Here is a 23,325-nt window from a genome sequence, read left to right as displayed (position 1 = left end):
TAATGGGCTTAAGTTACAGGAAGCCAGATTCTGGCAAGATATCAGAAATAATTTAAAGCAGTATGAGCACTATGACAATGGAACTAATGACTTAGGGAGGTTGTGGGCTCTCCCACACTAGAGGCATTCAAGATGCAACTGGTCAGCCATCTGAGGGGGATGATTTACCCTGGAGTCCTGCTCTAAGCAGAGGATTTGACCCGATGGCATTCTGGCCCCTTCCAACTCTACTATTTTATGCTTCTATGAACAAACTTTGGAGAATAGACTCAGATTAAATCACAAGAGAGAGGTGTGTGCATGTATGTGTGTTGCATTGTTTTTGTGTTAATCTGAATTATGCTAGCTGTAATAAAATCATTTGCTCTTTTAATCTGTTGTGACTTCAGGATAGGGTAGGACGGAATTAAACAAAACCAGTCTCGGCACGTTCAGTGATCAGGTTCAGTAACAATAAATTCAGTGTGCTTTTGCCCTAGCCTCAGTTTGGACTAATAAGAACCAAATTGTTGATTTTATGGAACACAGCCCCATGTCTATGGATTTCATATCTGTTCACAGCATTATGATATGAGAGGCAGAGCAAATAATGTATTTGGAATCCACATGGCTGTGGTCATCTTATGCACTATGAAGAATGGCCTTACCACCATCACCACATTGCATTTATATCCCATCTTTTTGCCACTTGTGGAAAATACAAGGTGGCCATTGCTCCATTTATCCTCACAACCACCACCCCGTCAGGTGGGTTAGTTTGAGAGCCCATGACTGGCCCAAAGTCAACCAATGAGCTTCACGGTGGAGTGGAGACTAGAAGCTGGATCTCCCAGGTCCCCAGTTCAACACTAGCTTTCACATTTCAAGCAAAACCAAGGGACATGTTTCTGGTCCACTAGACTTTGGAATTAAAGCTACAAGTCTAAGATTAGACTTCGGAATAAAAATTAATTTTGTGGCAAAGTCAGGATGCTGCTCCCTTTCCAATGTATGCATTGGAGCTTTGGTTGTATGGCGGAATAGAAATAAAATGAAATGCCATATTCAAATAAAAAAAAATGCGAGCACATCCCATAATGTTATGGCCAGGTTATGTTTGACCAATTCCCCATTCCTGAAAATGCAGTGGAAACCTATCCTTAACAAACAGCAAATTAGAATGGTAAAGCCAGAAAGGGCCATTTAGGCTAGCAGTTGAATAACTTGAATGACAGAGAGCCTACTACTATCCCAGGAAATTAGTTTCATTGTCTACTGATCTGACCATGAAGAAGTTTTTCCTAACCAAAATCTGCCTTCCTGTAACTTTAACCCTTTATTTTGCATCCTACGGTCTTGAACAACAGAGAATGGGCTGCAGTTCACTCCTGTATGACAGCCTTTTAATCCCTGAAAACTACTCCAGCTTAGCCTTCTTGGGCTAAACATACACTGTTCCTTCAATCAGTTCTTCCTTAAGTGCCAGCTTTTGGTAGAAAGGTGAAATACAAATCAATGAAAGAATGTTTCCTCTTGTTTCAAAATGTGGGTTTACTGACTGAAGGCTCGAGATTGTCTAGGTTGTCTGTTGCTGATTTCTACTTTTTTCTTTTCCCCATAAGCCCAGGCTTGCTAGCATTAGGACATGTGCCACTGCCATATTCTTGGCAGAACAAACCACGCCACATAGGGACAGCTGTGTTTATTTTATATTCTTTTGGACAAAACAAGGAAAGGATCTTGCTTAAATAACTAGTTGCAGAGGTGCACGCAAACCAAGAAATGGCAGCAAAACGTAACTTCCAAGAGGATAAACTCATCCTCATGTTCAGACATCCAACTGGCTGGTGTAGCAACTGCTTGGTTGAAAAGTACTGCAATCAGGACACCAGCTCTGCTCTTTTTCTTTTCGTTCTTTTTCCCTTTGGAGCCACAAAGCTCTGTTCATAGTTCAGCTTCAGGATCAGATGCAGAATCTGAATAATCTGCAACCAGAGAAGTAGCAACACTGGATGGGTGGCTTCTTTGGGCTTCTTGTGAGCCTGTAGCAGGCCCTGTGGGAGAGTCAGTGGTCACTGCACTTGCCACCCTGTCCTGCTCCTGAATCTTCACTTGTGCTGTGGGACCCAGCAAACTAGGCTCCTCCTCAGTGGAGGCTTGCTCCTTATCCTTGAATTTCCGGCGCACAACCCCTAGGTTGTCCATAGCTACAGGTGACTTGCCCGCTGGACATCTTCCAACAAAACCCATCTTTTTCAGAGTGTCATTGGCTTTGGTGCTTAAGACTGGAGCAGATGAGAACCACGGGCGCTCAACAATCTCACTGCGCTTTTGCTTCTGTTTGTCTTCATAGGCTGGAGGGAAAGAGGGGGTGGGTTGTGGTGACTGAGAAAGAGACTGTGTACAACAGGAACAAAGAATGCAAACAGAACATATACAGCTGCCTTTATCAGTCCATCAAGCCCAATTATTGCCTACTCCAATGGCAGGCAGCAGTGTCACCGTTGAGAAATCACGGAGGGCCATTAAGTTGCCCAGCCCAGTCTTCTCTGACAAACAAAGGTGCTCCAGGCTCCCTGGCAGGGTCCTTTCACATCACTTTCTATCTAAACCCTTTTAATTGGAAATGCCAGGAGAACATTGATCCAGGGATGTTCTGTATCTAAAGCTCTAAGCTGAGAATACTTGCACCCCAGTATCCTCTACAACACTATAAGGAATCTTTGGGCATAGATAATTTGGTGCAATAACAGCACCTTAAAGTAGGTCTGGAGAACAAGGTCAGAATCTTCTCTATGTGAACAGTATTATGCACTGAGGCTTACAGCCCAGAGATTCTCCGACTGATTTGGAGTACAGTGGAAATGGAGACAAGACAAGCTCTGGGTATGTAAAATATGTCAATTCAAAGGAGTACAGTGGTACCTCGGCTCGGAAACGCTTCAGCTCACAACCAAATCGGGTCGGGAACAGAAATTTCAGAAACATTTTGCCTCAGGTCATGAACTCTGTATCAGGTGATGATTGCAATCGTGCTCATCTTGCCTGCACGGGTATGATCACGGTTGTACTTGGCGGGGTGGGGATGTCACGCTCGTGCAGGGAAGATGGGTGCGATCACGGTTGTGCTTGCCGGGGGAGATGGCCGCAGTCGCGCTCGAGCAGGGATCATGGGCATGATCTTTGTTGTTCTGTTACTTTGTTGTTCTCTATCACTTTGTTTCAAATTTTTGTGATTTAAAAAATGGTTACAGAACAGATTAAACTTATTTACATTGAACCTTATGGGGAAATTTGACTTGGGTCACGACCAGAGTTGTGGAATGGATTAAGTTCATAAGCCAAGGTACCACTGTACATGCATGGTATCACTGCTTGGAAACAAAACACTCTGCATTAGTATATACTTCCTTAAAATGAATAGCATATCCTTGCATTCTGTGGGTGCCTTCAGCTATTGGTTTTCAAAAGAGACCAAAGGGATCCATCAGCAAAGTGTCAGAAAAAAAGTGCATACGGCCCTTTTCCCAGCAGCACCTGGAGCTCTATGGGGTCATTTGCATGAGGTTACTGGTAGGGGAGGGATGCTCATTATCAAATATATAACTTTAACAATGCATGCCTAGTAGAGACACAAGGGGGAGGCTTCGGCATAATGGGGCGGCATAAAAATGTTTTAATAAAATAAATAAAATAAAAAAACAGGTATCCCTGCTTCCCTTTGAATGCTGACTTGGACAGGAGGGCACCTCTATTTGTGCTGCCAACTTAATTGCTGGATCTTTACATACATCATAGCACCATCTGGAAAAGCTCTTGCCTCCACCCCACCCCTCCAAAATCCCCTCCAAAATGTGCAAGTGAAACCTGCACATACAGCCAAGGGTCTGATACTTCAGAAGTGCAGCCAGGTGTCGGTCCTCATCAGACTCTCGCACAAGTGGGATGCTTAGGTTTGCTTTTGTCTGCAAGGCGAGATCCTTCTCCTCTTCCTCTTGCAGAATTTTCTTCTCTTCCTATGGGATGGGAAAGGAGACAAAAAACACAGTCCAAATGGGTACTGCCTGAGCCAGAGGAGAATGAGCAGGAACAAAACAAGCAGGCCAAGAATACAAGTCAGCAGGAAGCATCACATTTCTTTTGAGCACCTGTGCAGTGTCCACTTGTCCTGTGGAAACTTAATCTACCTCACAGGGTTATTGTACGGATAACATGGAAAAGAGGTCTATGGAAGTTGCCTTGAGTTCTTTACATAATAATAAATACAATAATTAAAAAATAAGAAAAATGATACAGCAGCTCTTAATCCAAGTAGTTTAACAGTAGTTTCTTGCCTTTGCCTGGTTGCCTATAGTTAATAAAATGTCACTTCCAGGACACCTAGCAGGGAGGCTGTATAAAAGTTGGTTCTCTCTAGACCACCCATTATATTTATTTATTGAATAATTCTTATTATGCCTACTCCTGTTGGACTTGAAGTTGCTTTCATTGAGAAGCATAGGAAAAAGAAACCCACCAAAGATCAAAGATTGCATAATACTTACAAAAAACTAAGATAAATCTGTAGAATGTAGACTAGTAAAAACATTCAAGGGCTAACATTCAATTTAAATGGATCTAGCTGCAAAACTGAGTTTTACTGAAATACAGTGGATTGTTGTTGTTAGTCGCGAAATTGTGTCAGACGCATTGCGACCCCATGGACAACATTCCTCCAGGCCTTTCTGTCCTCCACCATCCCCCGGAGTCCACTTAAGCTCACGCCGACTGCTTCAGTGACTCCATCAAGCCACCCCATTCTCTGCCGTCCCCTTCTTCTTTTCCCATCAGTTGTTCCCAGCATTAGGCTCTTCTCCAAGGAGTCCTTCCTTCTCATTAGGTGGCCAAAGTATTTGAGTTTCATCTTCACTATCTGGCCTTCTAAAGAGCAGTCAGGGTTGTTCTCCTCTAGGACTGACTGTTTGATCTTGCAGTCCAAGGGACTCGCAGGAGTTTTCTCCAGCACCACAATTCAAAGGCCTCAATTCTTCTGCACTCAGCCTTCCTTATGGTCCAGCTTTCACAGCCATACATTGCAACTGGGAAATCCATAGCCTTGACTATACGCACTTTTGTTGGCAGGGTGATGTCTCTGCTTTTTAGTATGCTGTCTAGATTTGCCATAACTTTCCTCCCCAGGAGCAAGCATCTTTTAATTTCTTGGCTGCAGTCCCTGTCTGCAATGATCTTCGAGCCCAGGAAGATAAAATCTGTCACTACCTCCATTTCTTCCCCATCTATTTGCCAGGAAGTGAGAGGACCGGATGCCATGATCTTAGTTTTCTTAATGTTGAGTTTCAAGCCAACTTTTGCGCTCTCCTCCTTCACCCGCATCAAGAGACTCTTTAGTTCCTCTTCACTTTCTGCCATTAGAGTGGTGTCATCTGCATATCTGAGGTTGTTGATATTTCTCCCAGCAATCTTAATTCCAGCTGGTGATTCATCTAGCCCCGCCTTTTGCATGATGTGCTCTGCATATTAGTTAAATAGGCAGGGCGACAGTATACAGCTTTGCTGAACTCTTTTCTCAATTTTGAACCAATCAGTGGTTCTGTGTCCAGTTCTCACTGTTGTTTCTTGACCTGCATATAGGTTTCTCATGAGACAAATAAGATGGTCTGGTACTCCCATCTCTTTAAGAACTTGCCACAATTTATTGTGATCCACACAATCAAAGGCTTTAGCATAGTCAATGAAGCAGATGTTTTTCTGGAACTCCCTAGCTTTCGCCATGATCCGGCGTATGTTGGCAATTTGATCTCTAGTTCCTCTCCCTCTTCAAAACCCTGCCTGTACTTCTGGTAGTTCTCGGTCCACATACTGCTGGAGCCTGGCTTGTAGGATTTTGAGCATAACTTTGCTAGCATGTGAATTGAGTGCAATGGTGCGGTAGTTCAAACATTCTTTGGCATTGCCCTTCTTTGGGATCGGAATGTAAACTGACCTTTTCCAATCCTGTGGCCACTGTGGAGTTTTCCAAGTTTGCTGGCATATTGAGTGTAGCACTTTTACTGCATCGTCTTTTAAGATTTTGAATAGCTCAGCTGGAATACTGTCACCTCCATTAGCTTTGTTGTTGCTCAGACTTCCTAAGGCCCATTTGACTTCACATTCCAGGATGTCTGGCTCAAGGTCAGTGACCACCCCATCGTGGTTATCAGGGACGTTAAGCTCTTCCTTGTATAGTTCCTCTGTGTAATCTTGCCACCTCTTCTTAATCTCTTCTGCCTCTGTTAATGTCCCTGTCATTTCAGTCCTTTATCATGTCCATCTTTGTATGAAACATTCCCTTGATATCTCCAATTTTTTGAAGAGATCTCTAGTGTTTTCCATTCTATTGTTTCCCTCTATTTCTTTGCACTGTTCATTGAAGAAGGCATTCTTATCTCTTCTAGCTATTCTCTGGAATTCTACATTCAATTGGGTGATATTTCCCTTTCTCCCTTGCCTTTCACTTCCCTTCCTTCCTCAGCTATTTGTAAAGCTTCCTCAGACAGCCATTTTGCTTTCTTGCATTTCTTTTTCTTTGGGATGGTTTTAGGAGCTACCTCTTGTACAATGTTGTGAACTTCTATCCATAGTTCTTCAGGCACTCTGTCTATCAGATCTAATTCCTTAAATCTATTTGTCACCTCTACTGTATATATAATGTGGATACCTCCTCAGAAATAAGACCTATTAAGTTCAATAGGACCTATTCGCAGATAAATGGGTATCAATCTTAGTCTATATCAACACAACTGCATTACTCTTGAACTATTCCTTAATACATCATGAAAAACAGGAGAAGTACCAGATGACTAGAGAAGGGCTAACTTTGTACCCATCTTCAGAAAAGGGGAAAAAAGGATGAACCTTGGAACTCTAGGCCAGTTAGTCTGACATCAATCCCTGGAAAAATTCTGGAGTAAATTATTTTTGAAGTTCTAGGGAGGAAAATAAAAAAAACTGGGGCCCAGATAGTCCCTCTTCCAAGTACTGGTAGGATTAGGAGACTGTTAAGGAAAGAAAAATCCTTCAGTTGAATGACTTGCTACAACCGTGGTGCTGTAAAGAGAGATTTGGACTCTGGGACCAGAAGCTAAGCTTCCTGGAAGATGGACTATTGGCGAATGATGGGTTGCACCTCACACAGAATGGGAAGCAGATGTTGGGCCACTACATGAAAAACTTCATCAGGAGAGCTTTAAACTAAAACCTATAGGAGAGGGAGATGTGCAGCAAGGCATACCATCACCTGGCAAAGACGTATGTATTTCAACAGAGAAGAACCTTAAGCAAGGCCCAACACCAGTCTCCCAAAAAACATAGGAAGAAAACCAGGACACAGGGAGAATGAACTTGGATGTCTCTACACCAATGCCCAGAGTATGGGAAACAAGCAACATGAACTTGAGCTCATGTTACATGAAGGCAATTAAGATCTTATAGGAATAACTGAAACTTGATGGGATCACACATATGACTGGAACTCTACAATTGATGGATACAACCTGTTCAAGTTAAAATAGAAAGGACAAAAAGGGAGGTGGAGCTGCACTACATGAAAGAGACATATCTGCACAGAAATACAAGAAAGGGAACTTAGTAGCCCCATTGAAAGCATCTGGCTAAATTTAAAGGAAGCAAAAAATAAGAAATACATAGTTATTGGCACATATTACCATCCACCTAGTCAAAAAGAGGACAAGGATGCAACATTCAAAAAGCAACTTGCCAGCATTTCCACGAATGATGTAGTCATCATGGAGGACTTCAATTTCCCTGATATATGCTGGGAGACAAGTTCTGCTAAGCATGGCCCCTCCAAGAGATTCCTGGCATGTGTTGCCAACAACTTTCTCCAGCAGAAAGGAGAGGAAGGTATGAGAAGATCAGCTATCCTCGATTTAATACTAACAGGTATGGCCTGGTGAACAAAACAACAACCATGGGAACTCTGGGGGAAAGGGACCATGCAATACTTGAATTCTCAATTATAAAGGAGACAAAGTGTAACTGGAGCCAGAGAAGCATCCTGGACTTCAAGAAAGCCAACTTTAATGAACTCAGAAAAATGATAAGCAAAGTGCCATGGCAACACACCCTTAAGGGGAAAGGCATCCAAGGGGGTGGGAATCTTGAAAAAAAAGATTCTCCAAGCACAACTACAAACAACTCCATCAAAAAAAAAGTATAGAAGACAGCAGAGGAAGCCCACATGGCTCCACAAAAAGTTAAGTGACAGCCTGAAAGAAAAAAAGTGCATGTACAGGAAGTTGTTAGGTTGTGGAACCAGCTGCCTAGAGAGGTGGTGGGCTCTCCCACACTAGAGACATTCAAAAAGAAACTGGACAGCCATCTGAGTGGGATGGTGTCACTTGGTGTCCTGCAACATCAGAGGGTTGGACCTATTGTCTTCACAGCCCTTTCCAACTCTACTATTCTATGATTTAAAAAAACTGTCTGCAAGCACCTTGAAGAAAATGCAGTAATTAGTAAAAGCCAACATAAATTTATCAAGAAGAAATCCTGTCAGACTAATCTATACTATTGTTTTGACTGGGTAGCCTCCCAGATGGACAGCTGAAACAGTGTGGACATAAACTGCCTTGATTTTAGCAAAGCTTTCAATATACAGCCTCATGACATCCTGATAAGGAAACTACCAAAAAGTGGACTTGATAGAAAAACTATTAGGTGGATCCAAAACTGGTTGTTAAATTGGACCCAAATTTAGCTCATCAACAGCACCCTCTCAAACTGGAGGAAGGTAACTAGTGGGGTGCCATAGGGTTCAGTCCTAGGCACAGTGCTCTTCAATGTATTTAATTGGAGGAAGGGCAGGGAATGATAATCAAATTTGCAGTTGATACAAAGCTGGATGGAATAGTCAAGACCCCAGAAGACAGAATGAAGATCCAGGGTGATCTAGATAAGCTTGAACACTGGGCTGAAAGGAACAGAATGAGCTTAAATAGGGACAAATGCCAAGTCCTTCACCTAGGAAAGAGAAACCAAATGCATTGATAAAAGAATACATAGCTCAACAGAACAGAAAAAGACTTTGGAGTTATTGTGGTCAACAGGCTAAATATGAGCCAACAATGTGATGCAGCTGCAAAGAGGGAAATGCTATTTTGGGATGTGTTACTGAAAGTGTTTCTTCTAAATCATGAGAAGTAATAGTTTCCCTATTCTCTTCACTAGTCCGTCCTCATCTAGAATACTGTGTCCAGTTCTGGGCACCAAGATTTAAGAAAGATGAAGAAAAACTGGAGGGTCCAGAGGAAGGAAACAAAATTGATCCAGGGTTTGGAAGTACTGCCCTATGAGGAGAGATTGAGAGAACTGGGCATATTCAGCCTTAAAAAGAGAAGACTGAAGGGGGATGTGATATCCCTCTGTAAGTACTTGAAAGGCTGTCACAAAGAGGAAGATCAAGATCTCTTTTCACGCATACCAGAGTGTAGGACATGAAATAATCACCTCAAGCTGTGACAAACCAGACTCAGGTGAAAAGTTTCCTAACTGTCAGAGCAATACGACAGTGAAACCAGCTGCCTAGAGAGGTTGTGGGCTCTCCCACACTAGAGACAGTCAAGGTGAAACTGGACAGTCAGCTGAGTAGGATGGCATAAACTGACATCCTGCAACAGAGGGGGTTGGACCCAGTGACCTTCTTGGCCCCTTCCAACTCTAGTATTCTATAATTCTATGGTTCTTCATTCATCCATGCTTCAGCTGAAGGTGTATTGTATCCAACAGCATAACCCACATTTTGTTTTTTGGGATTTCAAAAGGAAACCAGAGGAAATGCATTGGAATAGGACAATATGAAGGGGGGGGGAAGGGAGAGAATGAAAAAGATGAGAGTTACAGAAAAAAAATCCAAGTAATACCCAAATACAGAATAAAACCATAAAAGCTGGGTTTTGCAATCTGGAAGAGTTGAGGATTACTGGATAATTCCACTTTATTCAATTAATTGATTGGGAAGCTTTAATTGGCAGGCTTGCACACATTCATGTATTATAGTTCTTTCTGGTTCTGGTATGTAGCCATAACAGAAAAAGAAGATAAAAGTATTACCAAGCACTGGTAACTTTTTATTATTAAACCTCTCAAAAAGTGGAGGGTTAACCTCATGTACTTTTATCTAATTTGAATATAATCAGTGGTTTGGTTCAAAAGCAGGTGGCTAATTCACTATTTAAGTGGTTAACAAACCAATATTTTTAAAATTTAACTTATTAGGAATTGACTTAAAAATCTATTCTGTCCTCATTTGCCCAGGGTCATGGACAAGTGGATTCCAGTGCTGTGAAACGAAATCTTCCTCCTTGCCTTCCTGCCTACTTACCCTGAATTTTTGGCGAAGGAGGCTGTTGAGCGCAAAGTCATCCTTCCAGGCACTCTGGGCCTCCTGGATGTTCTGCAGGGTGGGAAGGGCTCGCTGAAGCTTGCTCTGATCCTTGGAGCCATGCTCAAGCCGGTACATGGCATCTGTCTCCAGCTTCTGCTTTTCCTCATGGGCTGCAAAGCAGGCACACACATGAGATGGGGACAAAGGAGCCTCAAGGCCTCAACAGCGGGAGACACCCTGCTCCCGAGGCTCACCTGTGGCTACTACCTGCTCATTGGCTTCCACATCCCAGCGTTCTTCCTTGCGCCGAGCACCGCTGACAATGACATAGTCACAGCTGGCAGGGTCCGTCTGCATCTCAATGTGGTTGGGGCAAAGGTGACATTTCATTCGGAATCTGGAAGGCAAAGAGGTATTGCGGGGAGATACTAGCTGTTGCCACCAAGAACGGAACAAGGATGGAGAAACACCCACTACTGTATCTTAGAGAGCTTGGGCTATGTAGCAGTAGAGAAATGAAAGATGATGATGATGATTTTTCCCTTTTTTATTAACAGAACATAAATACAAAAAGTTGAGATTTATGGTGGTGGTGGTGATGACACCACTAGTGAACTGGCTTAGCTTTACATAGGTGTGTATGGCCCTAGGCTCAATAAAATAAAGTCCTCAAGCAACTCTGCTTGCCCTGTCTGAGCAAGGCCAAGGCTGCTGGCCCCCCAGCACAGCCCATGCCACAGTGCACCCTGAAAGGAAAGGCCAGCCCACTCTATTCCCCTAAGGAGAAAGCAGCTCCATGCAGCAGGGAGGGGACCGTGATATAGTCCTGTTCCTCAGGTCAGTCCCCCACCCTCAGCTTCAAACCACATCCAATGCAAAGCTATGAGCTTGCTAGAGGTCTGCCACCTAGTGACTGAATATGCTACTGCAGGCTTCCAGCATTACATTTATTAGAATGCAGTAATGTGTTTTAAAATCCAAATCTGGCCCCACTGGATTCTCCAAATGGTGACACCTCTTCCTTTGGCCCTATCCCTTTACCCACACCACTGAGCTCTTGCTGATGTCTTGGCACTGATGTTGTGTTTTCCCCCCTTCTGAAAAACTGTCATACCTCTCATACCTCTCTTACTGACAGTAAGAACTTTAGGGCATAATCCTATGCATGTTTAGAAAGAAAAAAGTCCTACGGTTCCCAACAATCCCCAGCCAGGCATGCTGAGCTGTTGGACTTTTTTCATTCTAAACATGCACAGGATTGCACCTTTATGCTACCACATGAAAGGGTGATTATTCTGGCCCTACCCATCTTAGCTTTAACTCCACCTCCTCTGCTTCCACCCACCATTGGAATGTGACCCCTGAGAGAATTCAGCTCTCAGGCTGCCAGAGTTTCCTCACCCCTGGACTAAAGGTTGTGACCTCAGTGCGCCTTATCTCATGCGGTACAGATCAGCCAGGACACAAGATTTGGTTTTCTGCCTAGCACTGGAAGTGTAAGTGGACTACATGTGGCCTTCCCAGCAATTTCCTCCTTCGTCAAATTTGACCTTATTTTGATGCCCTGACTGCCCAATCAATCCCTACCAATAACTCCAGGGAGTACAGACAGAAAGACCCCTCTGCCTTCAGAGCACTCACCTGAAGATAGGGGTTGTGTAGTAATTGCCAACTTTCTTCTTCTCTGCATTGTAACGAACACCTTCAACAAACAAAGAGAAGGATAGGCATCTAGTATTTGGATACTCCTACAATGGATTCCCTGATAGCATACCCTATCAATAATTAGCATTTTGTTTATTTTAAACATTCATACCCCATGCCTCAAAAAAAGAAAAAAATACCATAATTGTCAAAATGGCACAAGGGCACACAGAAGGGAAAGACAAAGATCCCCAGATATTCTGGCTTCAAGGACCTGTAACCTACTCCAATGCAGTGCTCTCCAGAGGTATTGGACTACAACTCCCATCCCAATCAACCAAGGTGTGAGGAAGGTTCCACTCCACCTTTCCCAAACTGAGAATCTAACTTAGCGGACTGGAATTCCTTTCTCTTGTTCCAATGAGCGACATTTGATGTCATTCCTCTTACTTTCTCTTGCACCCCAATCCTCCCTTTCCCAATTTTTTCTTGACCCATTTTGAAATGCCAGGGATATAAGCAGTACCTTATTCCATCCAAGAACAGAAAAGCAGATGACTGAGACATGTAAATTATTGGATGGAAGTGAAACAGGCAGTATTTATCTGCATATGCATATATTTGACTAGGACTTCAACCAAGAAAAGGCACTCAAGAGAGTTTAAATGTTCCCTGCATGTAGCTGTTGCTATCTTGCGCCTTCTCTCACATCTCCTTTTCTAACGTTAGACTTAGTTTAAGACCCCATCATGGCCTGCTTTGCAAGGTGGTAGGTTTAAGACAGATAAAAGGAAATGCATCTTTACACAACCTATGGTAGAACTGTGGAATTTGCTGCCACAGGAAATGGTGATTGCCATCAATTTGGATGGCCTTAAAAGGAGATTGGACAGATCCATGGAGGAGGAGGCTATCCGTAGCTACTAGCCTTGTTGGCTATGTGCTAGCTCCTTCACAAGAGGTGGCATGTCTGCATATACCAGCTGCTGAAGAGCTTGGGCAGGCAGAGGTCATGCACCCATCCTGCTTGAGCGATCCTGTGATTTGCCACTGTGTGTCTGGAATGCTGGACTAGGTGGACCTTTGGTATGATCCAGCATGGCATATGTTCTTTAAGGTGTCTGCTTGGAGGGTGCAGTCCACACTTACCCATGCCAATATGGTTCTGGCAGCCATCACACCAGATGTTATAGGGCATCTCAAACCTAGGAAAGAGCAGCAGGGAGAGGGGTTATTGCAGCCAAGCTATTCAGCTTAGCTTGAGAGCAAGTCCAGTGTGATGGATTTGCTCCATTTAAGCCAGCCAACACAAAGCAAATCCTCCCTGATACACAAGCCTGGCAAAGAACAAGGGGGACCATTTCCAGTGCCATCTTGCTGAGAGCACAATATAGACAAGACTCCCTTGATCTAATCATGAAGGAGCCCAAGACATTCCAAATATCAAGCAAGCAAGGGCTGCATCTTGATGTCCTTACCTGATGATGAGGATACCTTGGGAGAGTTTACGGGCTCTTTCCCGCAGTGGATGGCTGTTGCGGTACTTATTAAGAGAGCCATGCTGTGAGAGAGAAGAGAAGATGGACACTTAACATCTTGCAACAGCTCCATCACACTCATGCTTCTATCAGCCCACAATTATGATGATGTGGCCATGCCACTAGAAAGTAGAGAGACACCCAGCAGGAAGCTAAGCATATGCCCAGAATAAGAGCTGACTCCTCCTGGCTCCCAAAAAGTTTTCTATCAGCTTGACACAATGATTTGAGCTTGTGCTAAGCTATATTAGCAGGAAAATCTAGATGTACCTGATAATCCTATTAGGACACCAATCAACCAGCTTGGTTTCCAGGTTTATCGCTCACCCCAGGAAGGCATCTGGAAACATAATGCTACTATTTCTATCTCAGCATGAGAATCTGGGATAATTTCAGGAGGTCTAGGCTCTTCAGTGCAAGCACTTTCCATTTGTCCTTGTCAGGGAAAGACCAGATCAAAACAGTCAAATCAGACTTTCAGGCCAAACTTAAACTCTCTTGTCCAAGCAGATACAAAACATCTTTCTCTACTCCTGCTAGAGGTTTAGACAAATCTGAAGTTGAAAATTTTCTTTTTTTTCTGTAGGGAATTTACAACATCATGGCTTTCAAGCATGCCCACTCAATTTCTACACAAATGTGGTAAGTTACTGTAACATGCAGATGGAAGTGATAAACATCTCAGTATGTGCTATGTTGTCTTGTTTACAATTTGCCAAGGAAGAAATTTTCAAATTAGGTTGGGTGATAGAAGAGACTGATAGGATTTAAGCTCTTCCTTTCCAACTGTTATGCATTTACTACATTCTGACTGGCCAGATTCACTGTTCAGGCTTGGAAGGAATTCACAGAGATACAAGTGACTGATGATCAAGCTAATTTCCTGTACTAGGATTTTAAAAAATATTTTATCATATATTTTACTATTTTACTAAGTTTCATTTTAGCTTGATCTTTCAATCCCTTTTTCATTTGCTAATATACAAAGCAAGATAAAAGAAACAGTTATAGAAGTCTGGCATAAATCCTATACAATCACATAGCTAGTTTTTGAGGTATATCTTTCTGTGAATAACCAAGGATGAAATCCAATTAAATTTCTCCACCAGTGGAATTAGGAGGGGGTGTTTCCGCTTCCTCTTATAGTCCACTGCACATCCTCACAATTTGCTCTGTGTTGGGAGTGAGAAAGATGGCTGCTTTGGGTGCAGTGTCAGCAGAGGAGGGTGGCCCAATTAGAGGATCAGTGCACTTGAGAGGAAGCATGCTCACTTTCAGAAAGCCCCTCCCAAAGGGATGGGGCCCAGGAATGCTCATAAGGAGAATTCATGAAGATGAATACTAGACTGGATTCAACAAACCACTTTGTGCATGCTCTAACTGAGCTATTATTTCCAGAAACTGATAGTGTTAACAGTTCCAAAGAGAAACCAAGTGGCCGATGAATAACCTAACTAGAGGATATAGCTGAAATACCCTGGAATTTCTTTCCCACTGGGTGGCTGGAGTTCGTTATCTGAACTTACTCCTGCATCTGGGCCAAATACAAATCTAGAAATAGAGGCACCATCCAAAAAGCCTTGCTCATGGACCTACCCATATCATCCTGTTAACACCAGCCCAGACAATTCAAGTTCTGTCCCTACCATGCTGTAGCCACTGGAACAGGGATAGACAACATGTTGCTTGATATCGCTATGCAGTTCCTGCCACTCAGTGAAGCCTCTGCCTCTTTCCAAAATTTAGGAGACCCCAAAATAATCGTAATTTGAAAAATCCAGGCAAAATGGCTTTCATTAAGAGCTAATGTTGACCCTTTTGGCACTCGATAGCAGCTACAGATGTCATTTTATTTTAGTTTTAACTATGTATTGTTATCCATGGAGGGAAGTTTAAAAGGTAGGTCTGGGGAGCAAAACTGCCCCTCAGCTCTCCCAAAGTTGCCCACCTGGCACTAGAAATTTGCCACATGCAAGCTCTACATCAATAGTTTCCTTGCAATGCAAAGATGAGGAAAGTGCATGCAATCAGTTTACAACTAGAAGTCCCGAACTGCTCTTAAAATCCTGATTGCTCTCTTACCTTGGCTGGATCAAAATCTGGTGGGTAGTACTTATTGACGCCTTTTCTTTCTCCCTGTAAGATACAATGGCAGTATTAGAGTTGTTTTCGTTTGATAACATTTTAAAGCAACAGAGCACTTTGCAAACGCAACTGGTTTTGTTCTTGTTGAGTTCAGATGTTCTGAAGCAGAAGCCAGATCCCAGTTTTCATGTTACCCTGTATTACCCCAGAACAGAGTGCAAAATGAGGACCAGCCAAATTTCCAAAGAGCAAAATAATTGTCATATTTTTCCTCCACTGCATAAGAAGATGAGAAGAGCCCTGCCTTGATTAGACCTCAGGTTTATCTAGTCAACATCTTTCTCCAGAAAGTCCAGAAAGCCCAGCCAGATCCTGAAGGCTTCCAGTGTTCCCTCCATGTCAGGGATTCACAGTTGTATGGGTTATGAGCATGCAGGTCCCCATTAACTATTGTGGCTAAGCCACAGTTCCAACAACTGTGTCTCTGTGACTTTATCCTACAGGTACATTACTCCAACAACGGTTGCTGATTTGTGCCAGTTCTCACTTGCTGGCAGCACTTTGGGAATTCAGGAATCAGGCCAAGTCAAGCTGTGTGTGTGTGTTTGTAACTAAGTCATCACTTCAATGGAATGTGGCTGCTGTAATTTGCACAAAGGGTGAAGAACAGAAGAAAAACCATTCCAAATCTGACCAAAGGCCTATTTAGCCCAGCATTCTGTTCACACACTATTATTTGCAGTTCTGGGCATCATCATGGCCACATACTTAGACATGATTTGGAACCATGGTTCATACAAATGGTGCATCCGCAGAAGCAGCACAGTCCTGAGCAGTGCCAGGCTTGCCAGCAAACACGGAACAGCTCCTCAGTGGCAACCATGGCCCTGAATTGTTGGTTCAGCTGACAAAAAGGCTTTTATGCAGAAGTTCCCACAAGTTTACAGGGAAGACTGAAGGTTATATCAACAAGTTTACATCTGACAGCAGCCCCTCACCACCCCATGCTAAGGAGCACACATGCCTACTGCTGCGTTTGTAGTCAGCCTGACACTCCAGGAGAGGTGCTTCTTTAAGAACATAAGAAAAACTGTGCTGAATCAGGCCATGATCCATCTAGTCTAGCACTCTGTTCACATCGTGGCCAACCACAGCCTACAGGATCCCACAAGCAGAACATGAGTACAAGAGAAACACTCTCTTACTCAAATTGTCCAGCAACTGGTATACCCAGGAATACAGCCTCCAACACTGGAAGCAGTAACAGCCATCACGACTAGAGGCTGTTGATAGGCGATGCTTTTATGAACCAATATGCCTCCACAAGAAGCTAGATGCAGACTGCTGAGAAGCACACATCACAGCAGTTTATGGAGCTGTGCTTTACCTTGTTGAGTTTCAAGCATCATGTGGAATAAAGCACCCCACTCCCATCTCTGTGGTTACAAACCATCCCATATACTTACCATGGTGACACAGGTCTAGCAGAACAGCTGGAATTGCCTGAACCGCTGGAATGGTGGGAGGAAGTTATTTCTAGGATTTTCCTGGAGAGGAAAGAACAAACTGCTTCACCCTTCAGCACTCCCAAACCAGCAACCAAGCAAAGGTAGCCTACAACCTGCTTCTAATGTTTGGAACACTAACAAAGTGTACATCTGAGCATGTGTGAAGTACATTTCTCAAAGCACCGCTTAACCACAGTCTACATATATCTAATCCAATCTGAGCCCCTCTTTTTTATGAAGCCAACTACTGGTCCAGATAAATGACTGCAAAGCAAACCTTCTAGGGCATTTTGCAGTAGTGTCAAATAAGGGCTCATGCAGGATCTGACTGAAAGGTTAGGCTAATTCAACAGTTTTTTTTCCCAGCAGCAGTTTATAAGATGCCTGCAAAAAGTTCATCAACAGGCTATGAAGGCTGAGAGAAGTCTCTCTGTTGTTTAGCACTTAGTCCTAAGAGTTATACTATTTTGGGGCAGTTTATGTTCTAAAAACAATGTAAAAGTGAGATTAGATATAAAGCCAAAAAAATCAAAAGCAGCATACATACTTCAATAGAAAACAAAACTCAAAGCACTGTCAGAATACAATCATCTCTGAATATTCAGAAATCTAAAATCTCTGAAGGATATTAAACCCTGTGGAAAAATTTAAAAAGTTTGCACCTGACACTGGAAAAAAGTGTAAAGTGATCATCAGACAAACCTGGGGGGCGGGGGGGGGGAATTCCGGAACTGGGGAATCATCATTTAAAATGACCTCTCCGGTTTAGCCACTCATCACACCTCACTCTATGGGCAGCCAAAGAAGAGTCTCAAAAGATGACCACAGGGATCAGGTAGGTATATATGGGAGGAGATAATCTTTCAGAAAATCTGGATCCAAGCCATTTAGCACCTTGCATTGAGCCCTGGAAGCTGGTGCAGATGACATAGCATTGGTATAATGTAATCAAAACATATTTGCTTCTTTATTTTTCTTCTTTATTTTTGACCAAGTAAAGTTTTGAGACCATTTTCAAAGACAGCCCCATGTAGGTTATGCAGCAAATCCAACTGGAAGTTTACCAGATTGTAAATAACTGCAACAACGCTATCTCTGACTGGAATTGATCAAGGGCGTTCCTATTCCCCCTGTCTCCTTGGTCAAAATTCAGATTATGAATTGGGAAAAGGGTCCCCCACTACCATCACCAGTTTTACCTCAGTGTTACTCAGTGTTTCCCAAATGCTCTTGCCCTTTCTGGTTGGAATGAAAAATGTCCCAACTTCTTAAAGTTTCTGGTTGACCCGGTGAGTGGCAGATTTGGAGGCCCTCGAGCACAGCGCCTTACACTGATTGTTTTCGTTTTACGTGTTCCGAGCCAGCTGTTTTGAGATGGGGAAGACTGCGATTCTGTTGCTAAGGTCTGAACGCACCGAAGTGCCAGATAAAACCGTGTGCTGTTATTATTGCTACCATCAACAGCATCGCCACGGCGTATATGCAGACACGAGGCGCATAAATTCACAGACACTCCGCACGAAGGGGGCTCACGCGGAGTCCCCCATTCCTCAACACCCCCACAGTACCTGCGCGGCAGCAGCAACGGGGCCACCGGAGGAGGCGCTTTCCCCCACGCGCCCTGACGCCCTGGGGGACGGGGGTGATAAGCGACTCCTGTGGCGACCGAGAAAGGACGCAGGGAGTCAAGTCCACAAGAAACAGGGTAGCCGGATAGGAGGCGAAGCCCGCTAACCTCAGCGGAGCTTCGCTTCTCTCGGCTCTTCTGCGCCCCGCCTCCTCCGGCTTGCATCATCAGGCCGCGCCAGAAGAGCTGTCGCGTCTGCCTGTCGCCTCCGTGCCCGGCTCTTATAGGCAGGCCGTGGCCTGTTGCCACCGGGGATTGAGGGCACCCTGTCCAGGGGAAGGGAGGCTTTTCTTTGCCCTGCTCGAGCCTCTTCCAGAGCGCCGAGCGGCCTCTTTTTACCGAAGAGAAACCGGAGCGCAATTCGGAGCGAAGTCCGTTGATTCGCCCGGGTACTTCATTTCTCACACGCAGCCGCCCCGAGGTAGCGTTTACTGCGGAGGCGGTGTCAGGAGGCAGCCCGCGAGGTCTGGAGTCCCGAATCGCTGGGGAGCCCGCTGCCTCTGAGCTCTTGCTGAAATCAGGTGCAGTGGCCCTTGGGATTTCTGTTGCGTTTGATCCACCTGGATAAGGTGGCTTTTTGCCCAAATGTGCTTCACTTCCCGCTGCCGCTTCTTGAGTGTCTCTGCCTGAGGCTTTTTCCTTAAACGCTCTCCCTGTCCATATATTCCCCCCCTTTTTTAAACAAATAGGGTGTCTTTAGGAGATGGGGTATTTCGAACACACGCACACATATGTAAACCTATGCAAATTTGGGGAGTTCCCCTGCAGATTTGAGTCTTTTTTCTCTACCTAGCACTATTTTGGTGCTTTACCTGCTTATCACAGACTTCGATTATGATGATCCTAACTCTTATTTATTTGCATATTATTCAACCTCCAGTTGCAATCCAATTCCCACTTAATTATAGGGGAAGCCCTCTTGAACCTCAACTCAATCCCATGCTTTACATGTTCAGCAATACATCCAATGGGGTTTTTTTTAGTTCTGCATAGTCTGCAATTCTATACGAACCTAGCTGGGAGTAAGCCCTACTGAACTCAGTGGGGGTTATTTAAGGGTTGTTCCAGCCAGTAGCTGTTAGAAGGGATTGTGCACAGCTATTCCATTGTTTTCTGCTTAAATAAATTTTCTTCAGGAAGCAAAAGGATGGTGGGAAAACGGGCTGAGAGTAGATGGTGATATCTAAATCCTCATAAAATTATGTAAATGAGGCAGAGCAACAGTATGATGAAAGCCTCAAATGGAAACACTCCCAAGTAAATTTAAGATTGCACTGTTAGTTTCTGAAATAGACAGAAACTTCTTGTACCCATTATGTTTTCTAATAGCTTAAACATTTCATCTCCAGCCATATTGTGTTTGCCACCACTGCCACTACCAGTACACCTGTGCCTTCCTTCCCTTTCATAAAAGGAAATCCAAAGTGATACTGGATCCCCCCCCCCACAAACCTTTCCCAGAGTTACACTGTCTCCTGCTTGACTTGGTCATGAACACTGGGAATGGTAGACTAATGGCTGTCTGCCCAACATCAAAGCCAACTAAAACTATTTTTGGAATGTTGTATTTGCTATGGATTTGAAAGGTGCACTACAAATAAAGGAATCTCATGCTTGAATATTATTTCCTGTGAAAAGCTTCCTCTGCACAAAACAAACAAAAACCCACAAAAAATGCTCACATCAGAGAACTGTGCCTGCACTACACACTCTTTTGTTGAGAAAGAGTACTCAGTACTGTATGTTGTTATATTTGCTGTGGTCAAGAGAGTGCAGAATGGAACAAACTTTATTTAATACAGTGCAAATTGTATAACTGCTGCCATAATAGCTGCTGCCCTAACCTCTAGTTCTGTGCTGGTGTTTCCCAGAATGGCCTCCTTCTGTATATGGAACACTTTGGTTCCTGCCATCATTAGCTGTATGATTTCTGAAAGAATGGTGTCAAAATAAGGATTGAAAGAGTTGGTTTGAAAACTGGTTTTCGTGATCTGCAAAGAAAAAAGGCTTGAACAACGCAGAAATGGCTTGTGTGCTCAGGAGCAGGAAGCAGTGCCAGCTATTTGGGCACTTTTGGGGTGGCTGGCACTGGCAGTTTCCTGGGAGCTGCTTGGGAAAAGCAGCAAGGGTAGTCAGTTTCCTGTACTGGGTTTGGGTGGCATGACAATCCATTGCGGGTGCAACACCACCTAGTGTCGTGCCTTACGGCTCGACGGAGGCATTGGCACGCGAGAGAGGGCCAGAAGCTCACAGTGAGAGTCAGGCATTGGAACAAGGGGATCTATACTTGGTGCCCAGGGCCCAAACGGCCCCTCTGCAGCCCGACTGAGGTTTCCGAGCGAGTAGCCTCCCCACACCCTAGCTCTGAGTTGTTTGAGCAGGGTGCAGCTTCCCTTCCTCTAGACTCTGAGGTGTTTGAACAAGTTGCCCTCCCCCTCCGGCCTCCTGACTCTGAAGCTGCTGGGCAGAGTCCTGGAGAACAGGAAGACGTAACAGGAAATTTATGGAGTGCCCAGCTCCGGAGAAGATGGTGGCGTTTAGACCAATTGGGACGGCAGGAGAGAGGTTTGTCCCACCCACAGGCAGAAAGACGTGGGAGGAGATTGAGTTCCACGTGACCTTCCCCTTAGAGTTCAGAAAGGAGGGGGCAACTGAGCTGCGAGGAGCTCATTGCCAGAGCTTATCTATTGCATCGTAAATCTTGTAGCGAGTAGCAATAAAAGTCTTTAGTTTTATTGCCGACTGCTGTGTGAGTTAATTGGAGATGTGAGTTACGGCCTCACGACACCTACAACGTCTGATGGGTTTGCGGGGTGGCTTGTTGTCCATGAATGAGCCGCCCTAGAGAAATCAGTGCTTGTTCACATGATACAACATGGGTAGCAACCTATGATGGGTTGTTGTGTAAACCCAGTCAGTACTGCTTTTCTTGATAAAAATCTGGGCTACATTCAGGAGAGGGAGAAATTATTTCTGATTATTGGGCACAAGTAATGTATCTACACTGTTGCTTATTTCCAAAAACATATTTTTAGTAATGTATTAATCTGACATCTTTTTCTTTCCAGGCTACCCAAGCAACTACAGTTCAGAGAGTTGAGAAGTCTAGGGATTACTAACAAAGAATTCTCAGCACTGCCAACTAATTACAATTCCCAGAATTATTTGTGGAAAGCCTTTATAATACAAGTAATATAAAGCCAATAAAAAATCGTAGCCTAGACATGCTGTAGGAGAGTCACGCTTTTCGGCCTGTTCTTGCAGGTTCTTCATGTGGTGCTGTGCTTTGCCACTAGGTAGTGCTCTTTGCCTAAATGATTCCCAGGAAGCAAATGTTGGCTCATTTATCGGCCAGAGAACCGAACGTTTCTAAAATAGGGAAGGAGAGATTCACTCTTGTCTTGCAGCCAGTAATTTCTATGCTGCCACAGCAAGCTTGTTTTTCTTACCACAACACAGAATTAGTTTTCAGATCAACTAATGAAAGAATATACTTCCAACAACGTAGTCTCAACACTCATTCCAACATTTGGTCGGTCTATGTTAGTGATGTGGAACATGAACTTTGAGTGTGTGTGTGTGTGTGTTAGTAGTAATACTTTCAATACCAAAAATAAAAACAGATTTCAGGTCAGTGCTACCAGAGCTGTCACGGACCAAGAGGTACATGAATTTTGGGGTCTTGGGATTTTTAAAAACTGCATTTCATTTATGCCATACTGAAAAACAGGCAGGAAGCACAGGACCAGCAGATCAATGCGCAAAATATGTAATAGTGCTCTAGCTGTATTTCTGAATCCAGCTATAGTTGGCAGAATACAAGGCATACTGTTTTTTCTCCCCCACTCCACCCCACCTACTCATCTGTTTTCTATCTTCCCACACTCACCAAAAGACCAGCTACCTTTTCTTGTAAAAATCAAATCCCAAAGCTATGTTCCAACAACTAATGAGTCAGCAAGATTGTCCCAAGGGCAAAATAATATTTTTGGGTAATCTTGCTTCAAAACACTGCAACCTAAAGGAGCCCCTAACCAGCCTGCTTTATTTACATTTTACAGTAATTCTAAGGTATTTCCAAACTCTCAGCATGCACATACAGTACACTGACTGAAACCAGAAGTAACAGCAATATAGCATATACAGTAGCTGGTTGATTTTACTTATCAAAATTCAAACCACAAGACTGAAAGCATCCCTCTAAAATATTAGCATTTTCATTCTATACTGCCCAGTAATCAGAGCTATAATAAAACTGCACTAGATGTCAGGGGAAAGTGAAGGGAGGTTCCAGAGTAGCCTTTTATTTTCCCTTACATGCCAGCTTTCTAGGAGTAGAAATTTATTGCCATCTCACACCTCTTACTTGGTGTATTTTACTGTGAAGTCAAATTTTTGTCTAGAATAGCCCTAAAGTTTCCAGTGCCTCCCTTTACATGAATTCATTAAAATTTGTGCCCCCTTCTCCTAAAGTGATTTTGACTGGTTCTAGTTTTGGGTCAGAGGCTAGAAATCAGGACTCATGAGTCCCAACTCCAGCTTTCAGTCTGGATGCAGGGA

General features: G+C 43.7%; 1 protein-coding gene across 3 annotated transcripts; it reads right to left on the bottom strand.

The window, feature by feature from the left end:
- Positions 1–1,666: 1,666 nt before the first annotated feature.
- YJU2B (YJU2 splicing factor homolog B) lies at positions 1,667–18,882 on the bottom strand. 3 transcript variants are annotated; one of them, XM_044443777.1, is made up of 10 exons: positions 18,707–18,882; positions 17,097–17,177; positions 15,628–15,681; positions 13,486–13,568; positions 13,157–13,212; positions 12,005–12,065; positions 10,618–10,760; positions 10,361–10,533; positions 3,857–3,995; positions 1,667–2,333 (listed from the first exon to the last, which is right to left on the bottom strand). In XM_044443777.1, exons 2-10 carry the CDS (start codon positions 17,097–17,099, stop codon positions 1,924–1,926), a joined length of 1,122 nt encoding a protein of 373 aa, XP_044299712.1. In that variant the 5' UTR covers positions 17,100–17,177; positions 18,707–18,882; the 3' UTR covers positions 1,667–1,923. The 3 variants fall into 3 exon arrangements, with proteins under 3 accessions (XP_044299712.1, XP_044299713.1, XP_044299714.1); XM_044443778.1 differs by lacking the exon at positions 18,707–18,882 and adding an exon at positions 18,338–18,668; XM_044443779.1 differs by lacking the exons at positions 17,097–17,177; positions 18,707–18,882 and adding an exon at positions 13,816–13,980 and having other exon boundaries at positions 15,628–15,675.
- Between the last annotated feature and the right edge of the window lie 4,443 nt (positions 18,883–23,325).

Source organism: Varanus komodoensis, unplaced genomic scaffold, assembly GCF_004798865.1.
Source record: "Varanus komodoensis strain SLA01 unplaced genomic scaffold, ASM479886v1 scaffold42, whole genome shotgun sequence".
Classification (NCBI taxonomy): domain Eukaryota; kingdom Metazoa; phylum Chordata; class Lepidosauria; order Squamata; family Varanidae; genus Varanus; species Varanus komodoensis.
Note: the sequence above shows the minus strand (reverse complement) of the source record. Positions and strands in the feature narration are given on the sequence as shown.